The sequence below is a fragment of the Lagopus leucura genome, unplaced genomic scaffold (genome assembly GCF_019238085.1).
Source record: "Lagopus leucura isolate 7727_CA_CO unplaced genomic scaffold, USGS_WTPT01 Super-Scaffold_100004, whole genome shotgun sequence".
NCBI classification, from domain to species: Eukaryota; Metazoa; Chordata; class Aves; order Galliformes; family Phasianidae; genus Lagopus; species Lagopus leucura.
In genome coordinates this window covers 33,627,513-33,643,777 of record NW_024962264.1, presented here as the reverse complement: position 1 = coordinate 33,643,777, position 16,265 = coordinate 33,627,513, and the positions used below count along the sequence as shown (strand labels likewise).

Below are 16,265 nucleotides of genomic sequence, written 5' to 3'. Positions count from 1 at the left end.
TTGCATAAAATACAGGCATAAAATCTACACAGTAGACTTCATGCAAAGAATATGGTGTGAGTCAAATGACAAAACTTATTTTCATCCCACACACATCTTGATTTCTGCATGGAAGGAACACCAAACCCATGGAACCGCATCCAGCTCCTCCTAAAGTTCACTACTAATGCCGCAGTGTAGTAACCTTGAGCAAGATCAATATTGGAAGCAAAAAATCTACCTTGCTATTCCCAGGCAACAGAGGTAATTAACGCTTTTGGAAATGTTTCTGACAGAACATGCATTAGTGCAAGAAAACCTAATACAAAAGATTTGCAGTACTGTTGACTGTCTTTGTGCCACAAATGCAATTTCTTTAAAAAAAAAAAAAAAAAAAAAAAAAAAAAAAAAAAAGCTGTTTTATTTAAATTGTTATAAACTATTATATGGTAACTATTGAGTCATGGCTTGAACCACTGATTGAACACCTGGGGAAAGAACTACCAGTCAGCCCTGGGAGCACAGGTGAAGGCAATTCAGCTGTGTGACCAGAAGAGGTGGAGCCTGGCTGCACCTCTCTTAGACCTCATTGAAGGGCTGACTGCCACTGGGGAAGGATCTCTGGTTGGAGATTCTTTGCTTGTGGAGTTTTCCTTACAAACCTGGATCCTTGGAGACAGGAGAGCATTCCTTTCCTGTTTGTTACTTTTGCCATTACACTACTGTATCACTTTTCTACTGCATTAATCTCTCTGAGTGTAGCAGCTACTTTGAGGGGGAAAGAAAGTTATTGTTGTGATTTGCTAAGAAACAGGATTGCAACTCCTCCCTCTCTCACCCAGTTAGTTGCTCATCTCTGTTGTTAAGAGACACAAGAGCAAAAGGCACTTTGCCTGCAGCCTGGTAGAGCAAGGCAGTTAGCATGGAAGCCCAGGATCAGAATTTTTCTTACTTTCCTTTGAGGTGCAATTCTAAGTGTGTGTCTGGGTTGATATTTCTGTAACTAGAGTAGCATGATCTAGAAACATCCAATAAACCCTTTTAATGCTATTTTTAGTATGCTAATAACTGAAGATAGTTTTGTGAAAAGGTATTTTATTTTGAAATGAAAATGCTTCACAAAACTGGTTTTCATTTGGGTGCCCTACTGAGCAACCACTTATTGCAACAAAACACAAAGGAGAATGGTCTCAAAGGAGAAAGGGGAATGGTCTTAAACTGAGATGGGGAGGTTTAGGTTAGATATTAGGAGGAAGTTTAGTTTTTCACACAGAGGGAGGTGACACACTGAAACAGATTGCCCAAGGAGGTTGTGGATGCCCCATTGCCCCATCCCCGGAGGCATTCAAGGCCAGGCTGGATGTGGCTCTGGGCAGCCTGCTCTGGTGGTTGGTGTCCCTGAACACAGCAGGGGGGTTGAAACTTGATGATCACTGTGGTCCTTTTCAACCCAGGCCGTTCTATGATTCATTGAAAATGTGGAAAGAAATAGCAAGGTAGGTTGACTTTAATGTGGGCTACTCCAATAAAAGTGAAGATTTCTCACTGAAGAGAAGTGTTTATTTCAATGTCAATCTGCCTGGCAGTAGGAAGGCTCTTCAGAGGGATCTGGATGGCTGAGTCAGTGGGCTGTGACCAATGCTATGAGCTCCAACAAGCCCAAGTGCCACATCCTGAGTTTCAGTTACAACAACTCTACGTTACACTACAGGCTTGGAGGTGGAGATGCTAGAAAACTGCATGGAAGAAAGAAGACTTGGGGATGTTAGTTGACAGCCAGCGGTGTACCAACAGCAACCTGGTTTGTATCCAAAATAGTGCAGCCAATGGGAACAGGGAGGTGATTGACCCTCTCTCAGTCCTGGTGAGGCTGCACCTTGAGTATTGTGTTCAGTCTTAGGGCCCTCACTATAAGAAAGACACTGGGGCTCTAGAGCATGCCCAAAGAAGGGCAATGGAGCTGGTGAGGGATCTGAAGCACAAGTCTTATGAGGAGCAGCTAAGGGAACTGGGGGTGTTCATCTGGAGGATGCTCAGGAGACCTTATGGCTCTCTACAATTGCCTCTAGGGAGGTTGCGGTGAGGTGGAGTGAGCCTCTTCTGGGTAACAGTGATATGACAAGAAGGAATGTCCTCAAGTTGCACAAGGGGAGGTTCAGGTTGGGTATTAGGAAAACATTTTCTCTCAGAAAGAGTAGTGATGCACTGGCACAGGCTGCCCAGGGAGGTGGTGGAGTCATCATCCCCAGAGTTGTTCAAGAAAAGGACGGATGTGGCACTGAGGACTGTGATCTAGAGCTGTCACAGGCATGGATTGGTGGTTGGACTAAATGATCTCGGAGGTTCTTCCAACCCTAATGGGTCTATGATAATCAGAAATATAGCAGCAATGAGATACTCAAAATGTTACCATATTTTTGGCTATAGGGAAAGTTGCAAGTGTTAAATCACTTTGTTCCTTTGTATTGCTTCACATGTTGTACCGTTTGATAAAACTACTTACATTTGTCGTCAGAGAAAGATGGCCTTTGCAATCTTATGCCAAGATTCTCCTATTCTTTTTGACCAAACGTTTTTATGCTACTCGTGTATCCTACTCTGGAAATTTAAAACCAGCACAGAAATTGGCGACACGTGTCCCTGCGCACCAAAACTTGATGTTTCTGAAGCATCCCTCGTGTTTTTGTTCACACTAAGATTTCTTAAGTGTGTTAGTAAGATTTTAAAAGATACAAGCTAGCATAATTAAGATGTCTCCACAATTCTGCGTGAGAAAAATCTGATTGCCTGGGTTCTGACATGCAGGTTTTTTGATTCCGGCTGGTTTCCCTGATGATCGGCCCTTTTGTGGACGCCTTCACCGAAGTACCGCGAGCCCGCCCACCGCCAGGGGGCGCCCGTTGGTAGGTCCGTTGGCCGCACACTGCCGCGAGGCGGCTCGAGGCGGGAGGTTGAAGCCCCGCGCTTGCGCGCTGCCGCCTTTCAGCCGCCGCGTGCTGATGACGTAATCACAGCGCGCGGGCGACGGGCCGAGCTCGCGCTGTATGTGTGGTGGCGTTCCGCCATGAAGGAGACGCCGCTGTCGAACTGCGAGCGGCGCTTCCTGCTGCGCGCCATCCAGGAGAGGAAGGTGCGGTGCCGGGCTCTCCTCCCTGTACTCTGCCCCGGTCCTTTCTCGCCTCATGTGCGAGGCGGCGCGGCCTCTCGTTGCGGCCGCATCCGGCCCGGCGTGATGCGGTGACTGCCCCGTGTTGTGTGTGTGTGTCCCCGCAGCGGCTGGACGGGCGGCAGTGCTACGACTACCGCAATGTGCGCATCTCCTTCGGGCCCGAGAACGGCTGCTGCGTGGTGGAGCTGGGGAAGACCAGGTGGGAGCGGCCGGCTGGCGGGAAGTCCGCGCCTTGCGGTCTCCGTGGGTAGGGCATCCACTGTCCATGGGCAGCCCGTGCCGGTGCCTTGCAACTCTTGGAGTGAGGAATTTACTTCTGACAAATAACGTCGGTCTCCCCACTTTTAGTTTAAAGCTGTTCCTCTTGACTGTCGCTATCAGACTGTGTAAACAATTGGTTCTCCTGTTTATGTTTCTATCAAGTAGTTGAAGGCTACAGCGAGGGCTCCGTGGAGCCTTCTCTTCTCCCCTCGGCCTGTCTTTGTAAGAGAGGTGCTCCAGTACAATGATCATCTTCGTGGTCCTCTGCTAGACCCACTGCAGCAACTACATCCTCTCTATGCTGGGGCCCCAGGTCTGGGTGCAGTACTCCAGTTCTCCAGTATTTTGAGGCTTGCTTTAATTCTAGATGTTAGAAGAATGTTCTGATTTCTAGATGTAGTTATTTTCATCTTTGACTAGCGTTCAAATACAGTGTTTGAGTGAGAAACTTGAGTTGAGCAATGAGAAATGTGTTGGGAAAACATCCACTTGTGTTTTCCTTTTGTATCTATTTTGTTTTCACTGTAAGGTGTTTTCCTGCTAAACTTTGTAGCCTAGCTGTTTATTTCTTCTGCAGGGTTCTTGGGCAAGTCTCATGTGAACTTGTTCCCCCGAAGCCAAATCGGGCTACAGAAGGTATACTCTTCTGTAACCTTGAGCTCTCACCAATGGCTGCGCCTGGCTTTGAACCTGGCAGGTATGTAGCTTTCTTAAAAAGTCCAGGTGAGAATGACATATGAACCACTGTTCTGACACACACAAGTGCATAGCATAATTATGTTTAATTTTGTTTGAACAGGCAATCTGAGTTATTGGTGAAAGTGAACAGACTTATAGAACGATGTCTGAGAAATTCCAAATGTATAGATACTGAATCCCTCTGCGTTGTTGCTGGTGAAAAGGTAGGGGAAAAAAACTACCAGTTTCAGATGATTTCATAGAATCACCAAGGTTGGAGAAGACTTCCAAGATAATCCAGTCCAACCTTCCACATATCACCAATATTTGCCCACTAAGCCACGTCCCTTAGTACAACATCTAAAGACTTCTTGAATTTAATAATGTGTAACTGTATTTCATGACTTTAAACATAAGTCACTTTTTCAGGTGCTCTATCTTGTTTTGAATACTGGACTTTTGACTTGAATATTTTTTTCTTGCTTCATGGGTATTTTTAACTTAACGATCTACACGTGCTTTTGGAATAGTTGGGATGTGCATAGTTGAACGTATTTCTTTGTAAAACAAAGCTTAAATTGTACTTAACTGTTGTTTATTTTGTCAAAATTAACCAGCATTTTAAATCTAGCAGACTCGTACCTTGAGTATACCAAGGTTTTTCATCCTAACTTCTTAAGCAAATACTTGAGGAATGTAAACTGCTCCTTTTTGTATTCAAAAACTGGAAGTGGCTTGGAAAAGCAATAGCTTCTGTGGAATCATGTTACACATTACCAAGCAGTTATGCGTGTTTTCCCTCAGGTCTGGCAAATTCGTGTGGATCTGCACCTGTTAAATCATGATGGTAACATTATTGATGCTGCCAGCATAGCAGGAATCGTGGCCCTGTGCCATTTTCGCAGACCAGATGTTTCTGTGCAAGGAAAAGAAGTAACAGTGGTAAGTCATACCAGGTTGCAGTAAGCCTCGTACTGCCGGTAGCTGTTGGTTTATAAAAGGGAGGAATTATATACTGATGTAATCAGATAAACTCAAGATGCTTAAAGAGCTGTAGGATAAATGTGTTCCTATTCAAAATGTAAAAGGATAGTGAAGCAAGCCTGCTGAGTGTAAGACTATTTCGGTTTCAATTTATGGCAATATTCTGTTTATCTCCATAAGTAGTAAACAGAAAGTATTATGCAAGAACAAAAAAGGTTTTTTTATTAATATTTAGGTTTTCTTTCTGTTTCTTTAAATCTCTCTTGTACAATACATCCTTTTAAAATAGAATGTCATAAGTAACTGTCTTCTGGACCAATTCTTTTCTAAGTACTCTCCTGAGGAGCGTGATCCTGTGCCCCTGAGCATCCACCACATGCCTATTTGTGTCAGTTTTGCCTTCTTCCAGCAGGGGTAAGATTTATTTTTTTTTAAAGCCTTTCTTGACAGAAACAACCTATGTAACAACAATTTCGCAGAACTGACAATAACACTGTGAAAATACTCATGTTGACAGACAGATTTCTTAACACATTTGTATGTGTTCTGCTGTTCTTCAACAGCTTCCAGAGATAGGCGGAAAATTGTAATGGGGGAGTCAAGGTCAGCCTCAAACTTCTGTTGTCATCTTACGCTAAAAACTTGATTCTAGGACTTATTTGTTGGTGGATCCAAATGAACGAGAGGAACGTGTAATGGATGGCCTCCTTGTAATTGCCATGAATAAACATCGTGAAATTTGTACCATCCAGTCTAGTGGAGGGATTATGCTATTAAAAGATCAGGTAAAAGTCAAGGAAAACATTTAAGTATCTGTTACTCTTAGGATCTGTTCTATGGCTCTATTTTAAAAGTCTTGTTTTCATGATTCTAAACTGTTATTGTATATGTAACGTACTACAGGTTCTGAGATGCAGCAAAATAACAGCTGTTAAGGTTGCAGAAATAACAGAATTAATTCAGAAAGCTTTGGAGAACGACCAGAAAGTTAGGTGAGTTTTTTGGGAAGAAATGGAGATAAATATTTTTAAGAAATAATTTAAAAGTTAATGCCAGTTTGTAATAACACAGCAAGTTGTTTCTGTTTGTAATCATTTAAAATAGCAAGTATTTCCTTACCTGAAAAATGTTCATAAATGTGAAATATCCTGAAATACTGTCTGTTGTTGAATGACTAGGAAAGAAGGTGGGAAGTTTGGCTTTGCAGAATCTATACCAAATCAAAAGATCACTGCCTTCAAAATGGACAGTGCCGCTGTAGATACCAACGATGTGGAAGAACAAGCAGAAGAGATCATAACTAAAGCTGACCCTCCTTCAGAAGTGTATGTTTTCTATTTATTATTCCAGGAGAAAAAAAACCAAAACCAAAACACTCTTTCCTGTTATCTGCATTAGCACTTCTAGAAGCTAGTATAACAACCAAGCTATCTGATGGTTCTATCTGAGGGTAGCCTCATAGCCTTCAGAGGAAACATTAACCTTACACTGATTTTAGTTCTGACTGCTTTTAGTTAAATTAATTCTTAACATAAAGTGCAAAACAGGGCTGAAGTAACTAGTTGTCACACTATCTGGAGAAAGAGTACTCTTTCTTAACTTTCACTGAAGGCCTGGAGAGAAAAGTTATAGCTGAAAACCTACTATTTTGCCTTTATACAGTGAAATTACTAACTCCAAGATTTTCTTAACTGCTTCAGTTTTGCCAAACCAATATTGCACACTCCCGGCACAGCCCAAATTGGGGAAGGAATAGAGAATGCATGGGGAGACCTTGAAGAATCTGAGAAGGAAGAAGCAGCAGAAGAGGAAGGTGAAAGCAGCGCTACTGCTTTTGAATGCCAGAGAACAGAAACAGAGGATACAAGTATGATGAGTGAAGTTAAAGGTATTTATTTATCGTGATACCACATGCATTTATTTATATCACTTCAAGTGTAAATTATTAAAAAGTGCAAGATGCCCTTGGGAAGAAAGAACCATTGTAGTCACCTTCTTTTTGGAAGTTATACTTGTTTGGTACTTTCACTTCACCTGTACACCTGCTTTCTTGAAAAGAAAGCTTGTTTTCTGTAGTATATTGAAGAGCTCCAGAATAAGCACTGGTAGTTGTAAGCCTGTTTTTCCACTTGTGAGTATCACTTTAAAAAGCACAGGAGTTAATGGTCACAGAAGGTGTTTGTACATATTGGATCAGTTTTTAATTATTTTTTCTTCTAGATGAACCTATTGTACTGTCTGACAGTGAAGAGGAAGAAGTTGTCATTCTGGAACCACAGGAACAACCAAAGAAAACAAGGTAAACACCATATGAAATTAAGAGGGGGAAGGAGTTGGTAAGGGATACTTGGCAACAGGATGTTCACGGCCTATGCTCAGAACTTTGCCCATGCCAAGAGAGGTTGATCAAGGAGATTATGTAGCAGAGTGAGGAAGTTAAAAGCTGTGCTAGTTTGCTCCTCTCCTAGGTGACCAGTCATTGTGGCTGATCTGCTGTCTGAGATGATTGTGGATCACAGACTCCTAGAAAGGCTTAGGTCAGAAGGGACCTTAAAAATCATTTAGTTCCAACCCCCTGCCTGGGGCAGGGTTGCCACTCATTACATGAAGTTGCCTGGGGTCCCATCCAACCTGGCAACCTCCAGTTCAGGCAGTCATCTTTGAATAAAATAAGGAGTGATGGGGTAAGAAGTTAGTGTGTGTTTCTCTTAAAAATACGCTGGCCCAGCTCCATAGCAGCACTGCTGGCTGGGGCACAGCCCCACCACACTGAGCACTTGTGTGACCTGGGCCTGCCTGAGCATGGTGGTACCACAGGGGCACACAGCCTCCTGTGCTCTTCAGATATTTGACTTGTCTTAATCACTCCAAAAGGAACCAGAGCTTAAAGGTGAATTTGAGCTGCTACGTTATAACTAATCTTAAGTTTTATCTCAAGTAAGTTAGTTTTACTGTTGTATCCTTACTTTAGCCATGGTAACCCTCCTTGTATTTAGAGTGCTTTCTAGAAACTGAACTTTGCACTGAGTACAGTGAGTGGTTGTCCTGTTAAAGATGACAAGCCTGTTCTTTTGAGATGGAATGCCATAGTACAGACATTTGATAAACAGTGTTGTTTACTCTCAGACCACAGACCAACTTGAAACAAGAAAATGCAAGTAAGAAAGCATTTAACAAAAAGAGGAGAAAGAAGAGAGCTTCACGCTGAAGCCATCCCCTTCAGTAATGCCATAGAATGTGACATTTTTTTTATTACTGAACTTATAGTTGTAGATAATTTTATTTCCTCCCACCCCAACTCTCATCCTGCATCTTTGTATATTTTATGTAATTGTATACAGCTTAAAATAAAAAGTTAATGTAAGTGAAAGTGTGGTAGTGTCCATCTGCAGCACAGACTACTCACCATTCCAACGTGAATCACTCATACATGATGCATAGTTCTGGTCAGAAGAAGAGAGGCTGTAGAACTTCCACACAGAGGCAGCTCATACCTCAGTAGTTTTTTAAAAAGTTTAATTAAATATTACATGCACAGACATGAATTTTTCTTGAATTATATTCAAAGAATTAGGCTCTGAATTTAATATCTGGCAGAACAGTGGATGTCTCAAACCTGCCTGCTTTGTTTTGAAAACCAAGTAAATTAGAAACATGCACATATGTACAAGAGTAACGTAGGACTATTTTTTCAGTTTTATATGACATGAACAGGAGAGAAGTAGCTGTCACAGATGTTACTTCTCAGCATCACTTTCAGAAATGAATAGTGGAAGAAAAAAAATACTGCTCCCCACCAAAGCTGTAATAAGATGTAGGAAGAGACAAACACAGAAAGCCCTGTCCCTGCAGGAGCTAAATCAGTGCATTTTCTTAGTGTAAATTCTTCCCTACCGAAGTTACTGTAGAGCACAGATGCGAGTGAAGGTTGGTTGTTCTTCTGCAACATATTCTGCACACCAGTTGTTTCTTTTTCTCCAACAAGCCCCTAAGCTTTTTAAAGAACACAAGTAGTATACTTTGCCACCACTACTACTTATCTTCTCTTCCTATTTAACAGCTGACATCCTCTATTCCAAGAAGCTTTATTTCAGAATGGGAGAAAGTACAGGGGATAGGCAAAACAGTAATACAGCACAACCTGGGATTTTTTTTTTTTTTTAAATCAAAATGTGGAAGTGAGAGCTAGAATATTCCCCCATGTTAGCTTTAGAGAATGAAAAGAGGGAAAAGAACATTACTGCATCTGTCAGCGAGCATAGAGGAACACAGGCATACTAGGCAGAGATGGCAGCCTGTGACTAAGGCATTATTAAGGCTGTAAAGGAAGTCGTATCAGATACTGGCTGCTGAAAGCAAAGCTGAGGGAGCAAAGGAGAGATTTTTTCAGTTCTGTGAGAACAGTAAGAGAATGGCTTCCATTCAAATGTCACCAAAAAGGTGACATTTCATTAAGCAGTAAATTAATACTATAATACTGATGTCCATTCACTTCAGTGATATCTATTCTTTGCAGAAAATAATTCATATGCTTCTCTAAAATTAACTCCTCTTCCACTGTTCATGCTTCTTAGCGGTCTTGAAAGTTACCCAGTAGAAGCCACAGGAAGGTGAAAGCAGGAGCCTGTTTCTCACAAAGAGCATTGTGATCTTCAAGGGATACTGACCAATGCAGCTTTTTGATTTGACCTTCCAAGGTCACAAGCTCATATCACAACTGTGGCACACATGTTCCTGTATATACATATTCCCTGTCCTGCAAGGGTAGGGCATTTCTAATACTAAGCAGTAGACATGATATACTGCGGTCTTCCCCAACTGATTTTAGCTTTTCCAGTGGCAAGATATTGAAATTAAACTAACTGAAGACTACTGAAGAACATGGTCAACCAGCAGAACATGGCTCTTTGTTAAACTTTAGAATATGTGGAAGAGTTAAAGTACATCCTAAAAGCTTACATTTAGCTAAAGAGCAGCCTCTGTTGCATACTTTTGCCTTGACTCGATGAGTCACTTGGCTAGAGCAGTTTAGTAACTGAATTGGTTCATGTAGGGCTTGAACCACAGAGTAGGGTGGGACAGAACAGCAAGCATTCAGTAACTGAATCTAGATGTGTTGTGAATGGTCTCACAGTAATGCATAGATGGTAGCTTGATAGATGGCTGCTGATTTTATCTCCTTTTTCTTTTTTTTTTTAAATAGCCCACACCCACTGCTTCACACACACATAGAATTTATACTGCTAGGTGTGCAGATAACCAGTGTTGAATCAACTTGAAGTTTAAGGGGCACGTTTGGCAAGGGGCAGCCCTTGCCAAAAAGAATCAAAAACAATGCTGATTTAAGATGGTATTACTAGGAGGTAGTGACTTCAAGGTATTGGGCAAGACTGCTAAGAGCAGGTATAAAACTTGTTTATTTGCCAACCTAGAAATGGCTCAGTTAAATCCAACACCTCCTTGCGCCCACTTCTTTACATACACAAAGAACAGTAGGTACAAGGAGCATCACTCCATTTATACAGGTTGAAGGTAGATGTTCATTTCTATCCAATGACACACGCTAGATTGTTCATGTAGCCGTTCCAGTAACTAAGGAAAAGTAAGATCACTTGGTTTACATTTTTGCTGCGTGCCTCAGAAGGAATCCTTCCCAGTTGAGAGGGATGTACAGAATTAGTGCCATTCTGCACACAGCCCACACACCCTAGAAGACATTGCCTCCTCTCCCGGGCATAGAGCAGGAATTCACTCTCCTGCAGTATAATCGTTCCACCACCCCTAAAGAGGTCAGCAGGCTGCAGGTCTATTTACTACATTGATGGGCTATTGGGAAAGCTAAAGGATTAGTGGGAACTCCACAGGTTTGAAATTAGTATCAGTTTTACACTTTAACTAGAAAATAACTATAGTAAGACCACTTTCTATATGTAGTTCACTAGTTTCAGCTGTGCAGTTCCTGCAGCAGAGTACTGAACCTTTAATGATGAAGAGCAGGTAATCCATTAAAGAGAAATCAGGGCTTCCAGTAACCGGCACATCCCAGAGAGCCTCACAAAAGTCAATTTCAGCAAGGTGTTCCCCTCATAGCAATACAGTTTCTTCCAGTACTGTAGCTGTTTAGTCATAATAAGTCTCAGCTTAGATTAGGGAGTATAAAAATGCTACAAATACCTCTGTGGAGTTCAAGTCTCTCTTACTTGGAAGGAGAAAAAGTCCTGTAATAATAATGCACTGCTAGTATTACTGTTAAGTCTATAATTAGGTAAGTCTCAGACTTGACTTGGTCTTCATGGTTACTTCTGTGCTTCAAGAGAACATTCTTATAAAAACATAGCTACATATTTTAAGAAGACTGCATGTACAAAAGATTTACATTAAAACCACATAAAACAAACTTCAGAATTAAGCTCATCAAAACCTGCATTAATATTCTGAGTAATCATACCTAGAACTTTGAACCACGTTTAAAAACTGTACATCATTTTCTTGTAATATACATCTACGTATTTAAAAGATAAGTCTCTTGATTATTACAAATCTAGTGTCTCTGGTGGGTCAATAAGCGATACTGCATGGTACCTAGAGAAGGGAAAAAAAAAACACAAAGAGATGCAAGATGGAATCTTGCTGAAGTGCTCTCTGCTGTAAAAAATAACATGGATACTGCAGTAAAGCACATTGCTTACAAGGCACAGCCAGCTGGAAACATTTTGGAGCATGTCAGCCACCACACCAGCATGGATTTTTTGAAGCATTACATATGCTCTCCTGCCTAGCAATGGTAGGAATTTCCAAGTCAAGTCTTCTAGTTTCTACCTACCCAGTTCAGGCAGCGGTTTGAGTAGTGGCACTAGGCCTGGTGAACATGAAACATTGCTCAACAAAGCACTGTGCAAGACCTTGAGGGTCTCTTCAACCATTTCACTTACACCACTTTGGTGTGACTTTAGACTCCCCAAGTTAACCCACCCAGCCCCAGTTAAGCTCAGGCAGAGCAGACTGGCTTACCACACGTCTCTGCAGATACTTACTTTGTGCTCTTGTACTTTTCCCTTATGGACTGTTGTGTGTGCTGTGCTGCTTTGAGGTAGGTCTTGTGAAGGTCCATGAGGCAAGGCTTAATGTGTTCAAGGGTGTAGCCCGTAACCTTGCACAGAGATTCAGGCTGAAGAAAAAGGAGGAACACTGAAATATGTTCATGTCACTCTAGTGGAGGTTTTCAAGCTTCCCTGTTGAAACAGTGTTGTCCCAGTATACTAGCAGTGTTATTATCTCAAGAACAAAGCAGCTCAATAATCACTGCCAAGATTTGAAGCGTTCCTGTGGGTCTACAGGAATCCTGAGAACTACTGTATTCTTTGCAGGGCACAAGTATTCCTTGTCTCCATTACTTAGGCTTTCTGCCCGCTCCCTCATCCCAAGGAAGCTGTTTACAGCTTTGAGGAGGATGAACAGAACACAGTGCAATCATAGATGCCTCCTGCCTTCCCAAAAAAGGTACATCCCTATCTTTCAAATACCACAGTCCTTCATTAACAGGTTACTCGTATGGAAGGGCTGCCAGCTGCAGCAGCCCAAAACTCAACAGTGTAGGCCCCAGCACTCAAAACTTCCTTCAATTACACTAAGCATGCATAAAGCTATGTGAAGGCTCAAGTCTTAGTGTTACATACCCAAGTTTGTCCAGTGATCGTATAGCTTGCTAGATGAAATGCTGCAGCAGCAATTACTGATGGCAAGTATTTCAAGTAAGGATCAGCATCAATTAGAGTCAACTCTCCAAGATACTGCAAGGGAGACAAGGGAAAGTGAATCATCCCCTTCCAAAAAGACGTAGAAGAGCATTTAAGCAGCTTCATTTAGATAGGAATTTAAGCTTCTAAATCTTGCCATCAAATGGAGGAACAGCTTCTACCAGTTCCCACTTCTCTTAGCCCACAGATTTGTTCCATTGGATTACTGCTGATACTCTTTGAGAAAAAGCTTACTCATAAGTCATTTAATATGACTCATTGTCATATTAAACAGGCAATGACGCAGAAAACTTGAGAGCACGCTATACTACCACTTGTGATTCTGAGAGTCACAGAACAGCAACAGAACACAAGGATTATACCCCCAAATATTTATCTTATAGCTTCTACTGTTAGCTAGTGTCCAACACTGTTCTCATACAAGCTTTTTCAATGTATTTCATCCTTAGAGGCACCTGAAGTCAAGAAGAAAGAATCTTTGGTCTGACCTTTGCACAATGCGACAAAGGCATTCATATAGGAACTCCAGTACCTGCAATGCGGTTAGGCTTTAAGATAACATCAGCTGAGGCACTGCCTGTGCTCTGCTGAGAAACAGGCCTCTGGATGTACAGCTCAGTGCTTGAGGGGAAAAATAAAAATCCTTTCTGCCCAAGTGAGAGGGCAGGTGCATGTATGGCAATTTTAGACAGGAACATGAGAAATATGTAGCAGGGAAACAAATCCCAAACTAAAATTCAGCAGTCTTGGCCTGCTTTGAGTAAGCACTCATGTGGAGGCAGGCGGAGCACCAGACTGTAATAGTAATGGAATATCTCAAACAGCAGCAACAACACTTTTGCTTCCAGCAGTACAGAACTGCTTCTGGAGGAGCCCGCAGCATATCATGTGCACTTTTCAGATGTCTCCCAGAGAGATTACATGCTTAAATATATTAGGAGATTGAAAAGTCCAGTCTAAAAAGTCCTTTACTTCTTGTCTGTACAAATACAGCTCTTGTAAAGCGTATTAACGACAGAACTCTACAGTTCCACAGACAGAGCTAGCAAGCCTTACCATTGATAAGCTCTCAACTTTAGCATTTGTCTGCTGGTGCAGGAAATACTGAGTGAGGAACTGGTTGATCGTTGGAGCTGCCAAATCAAATGACAAAACCTTCAAAATTAAGTGCTCCATCCTCAGAACTTGCTTCTTGTTGTAGGTGTCATCTGTAATGTACACAAACTCTGCTACTTCAGGGGGGTAGATTTCCTCAAACTTCCTGCCATGAGAAACAGAAACAGTTAGGGACTAGAGAATCACGTAGCCAGCAACACTTCATGAAAACCACTGTGCTAAATTATCTTCTGACTCCCAAAGTAACTGGATACAGGGACCAAGCAAGTTTGTTGCACTCAGTTTGGTAGGTTTTGAATCAGCTGAATTTGAAGTTAGAGTTTCAACATTCTGTTATTTGGGGATTAAGTAATTTAGGACTTAAGAGTTGCTGAAATTCCAGAAGAAAACCAAGTTGTCTTTTCATACACTTTCTTACTATTGCCTTAATTACTGTTGAGAAGCCTTTCACTCCTGCATCCGGAAATCTTCACGTTAAGCCAATCTAGAAAGACAGCCTGCAATCTCACCTGCAAAGTTTCACGTGGACTGCCACACTTTTATATTTTTTAACCTATTATGAAGCCCTTGCTAGACAATACAACTACAGACTTATCTTATGAAAGCTATGTGATTTCCAGTAGTATGAAACCAGCAGGTGGAATTTTCAATCAAGAAATTTCACTTACGATGCAAGCAACATGGCTGCGGTACCCACAAGCTGAAGCTTTCCTCTCAAAACAGACATTGAAGAAAGAAACCTGTCAATGTAATTTACAGCTAAGTGCAGAGTTTCATTCTGGAGCTTGTACTCTTCTCCAACTTCCACCAGCCAGTCCACCAGAATAGCCCGCATGTTGTTGGTGATGTCAGGCTGCTTCTTCATGTAGCCTATTTTAGGCTTGCATTTTACCTGCAGGTTCAGATGACAGACAAGACTGAGTTTGGACTGGATGCCTGTAGGGAAGCAGTCACTCACGCTCAATTTACCATATCTAGATTATTTTTAAGTGGTCACAAATAAGCAACAGTAAATCTGGACTCAGAAAGCTACATTCTCATCATCTTCTTTGCAGCTTGCACTCCGTGCAGAGCACAGCCAACCTCCCAACAGGAAGCAGGGGGACTGACTTATTCCTAGCTTTACCTCAGTCACTGCAGCAGTAACTTATCCTCAGATGCACTCAGCCCAAATAAGCAAACACGAGAACAGGTGGTACCTCACCTCCATTTCCCTGAGGTACGTGTGGATATCGCTGACATAGTCTGGTACATTGTTAACGTTTGGTCTCTCTTCTGCTTCTGAAGTGATGGAGATATCCATAATACTCGGGGAATCTAGGAGGAAGGCAAGGGCCGCGATAACACGGGGCCCGGCAGAACCCCCCACCGGCTGGGGCGATGCTGCTGGCCGGCGGGCGGCCATCCGGGAGCCGAGCAGGCCGTGGGGAAGCCGAGGCACGGCTCAAGAGCAGGAAGCGGCCCACTCTCCCCACTAAGCGGCCCTTCCCCAGACGCCTGACGCACGCCGCGCTCCATAGTCCCGTCCCGCTCCCCAATCCCATCCTGACTCCCCAGTCCCGTCCCGCAGCCGCAGGCCGGCCCGCTGCAGGCGCCGCATTCCGCAAGCCGGGCGCTCGCCCCGGGCGCCGAGGGGGGCAGGGCCGCTGCTTACCGAGGCTGAGCTCCATGGCGTTGCCCAGGGGCGCCAGGGGCCGCCGCTCCCCCAGGGTCCCGAGGGCGGCCCGCAGCCCCGGCGCGTCCGCCGCCGCGTCCTCATCCCGCTCCTTCTTCCTCTGGGGCCGCCGCCGCTCCCCGTCGGGCTCGTCCACGTAGACGCTGAAGGGTTGCTGCTGCAGCGGCTGCTGCTGCCCCGCCGCCGCGCCGCGGCTCTCTCCGTTCCGCGCCGCCTGCGGAAGCGGTCCGTCAGCGCGCCGTGACAGCCGCCCTGACAGCCGCCCGCCGCCCCAAGATGGCGCCCGCCCGTCCGCCGCCCCCCGCGCCTCGCCGCTCACCTGCGGCGCCAGCCCCGGCCGCGCCGGGCCGCCCCGCAGCAGCCCCAGCGCCACGCGGGTGCCGGCGGCTGGCGGCGGGGCTTTGGCGGCCGGAGGGACGTTCTCCTGGTTCTCCTGCTCCGCCAGCATGGTGGCGGCCGGGGTTGGGGAGGAAGAGAAGCGGGGAAGGGGAAAGAGCCGGGGGCGGCCGCGGAGCGCGGGGACGCGGATGGGCGGCTCGTGCCGGCGTCCCGCCGCCGCGGAGTCTCGCGCCGCGGCGCCGCTCTCTCCGTTCGAGCAGCCCGCGACTATTGAATCGCCCAATGAGCGGCGGCGGCCCGCGGCGCG

The 16,265-nt window shown here is 44.1% G+C and overlaps 2 protein-coding genes across 2 annotated transcripts; one reads left to right on the top strand and one right to left on the bottom strand.

The window, feature by feature from the left end:
* Window positions 1-2,989: 2,989 nt before the first annotated feature.
* Window positions 2,990-8,441, top strand: EXOSC9 (exosome component 9). The gene is made up of 12 exons (XM_042872128.1): window positions 2,990-3,109; window positions 3,253-3,347; window positions 3,987-4,106; window positions 4,209-4,311; window positions 4,892-5,029; window positions 5,403-5,485; window positions 5,724-5,856; window positions 5,975-6,063; window positions 6,250-6,396; window positions 6,772-6,959; window positions 7,292-7,370; window positions 8,198-8,441. The coding sequence occupies exons 1-12, from the start codon at window positions 3,044-3,046 to the stop codon at window positions 8,277-8,279; spliced, it is 1,323 nt and encodes a 440-aa protein (XP_042728062.1). The 5' UTR covers window positions 2,990-3,043; the 3' UTR covers window positions 8,280-8,441.
* A 169-nt stretch (window positions 8,442-8,610) lies between these two features.
* CCNA2 (cyclin A2) lies at window positions 8,611-16,067 on the bottom strand. Its single transcript, XM_042870619.1, has 7 exons — window positions 15,599-16,067; window positions 15,149-15,261; window positions 14,613-14,836; window positions 13,885-14,089; window positions 12,748-12,861; window positions 12,106-12,239; window positions 8,611-11,653 (listed from the first exon to the last, which is right to left on the bottom strand). Exons 1-7 carry the CDS (start codon window positions 16,065-16,067, stop codon window positions 11,605-11,607), a joined length of 1,308 nt encoding a protein of 435 aa, XP_042726553.1. The 3' UTR covers window positions 8,611-11,604.
* Window positions 16,068-16,265: the final 198 nt, after the last annotated feature.

Coding starts and splice junctions, on each gene's coding strand:
- CCNA2 (XM_042870619.1), bottom strand. CDS start 16,067: ATGCTGGCGGAGCAGGAGAACCAGGAGAACGTCCCTCCGGCCGCCAAA. Junction 14,837..15,148: donor CGTACCTCAGGGAAATGGAG/GTGAGGTACCAC, acceptor CTGAACCTGCAG/GTAAAATGCAAGCCTAAAAT. Junction 14,090..14,612: donor GCAGCCATGTTGCTTGCATC/GTAAGTGAAATT, acceptor TTCTCATGGCAG/GAAGTTTGAGGAAATCTACC.
- EXOSC9 (XM_042872128.1), top strand. CDS start 3,044: ATGAAGGAGACGCCGCTGTCGAACTGCGAGCGGCGCTTCCTGCTGCGC. Junction 5,857..5,974: donor TTATGCTATTAAAAGATCAG/GTAAAAGTCAAG, acceptor AACGTACTACAG/GTTCTGAGATGCAGCAAAAT. Junction 6,960..7,291: donor TATGATGAGTGAAGTTAAAG/GTATTTATTTAT, acceptor TTTTTCTTCTAG/ATGAACCTATTGTACTGTCT.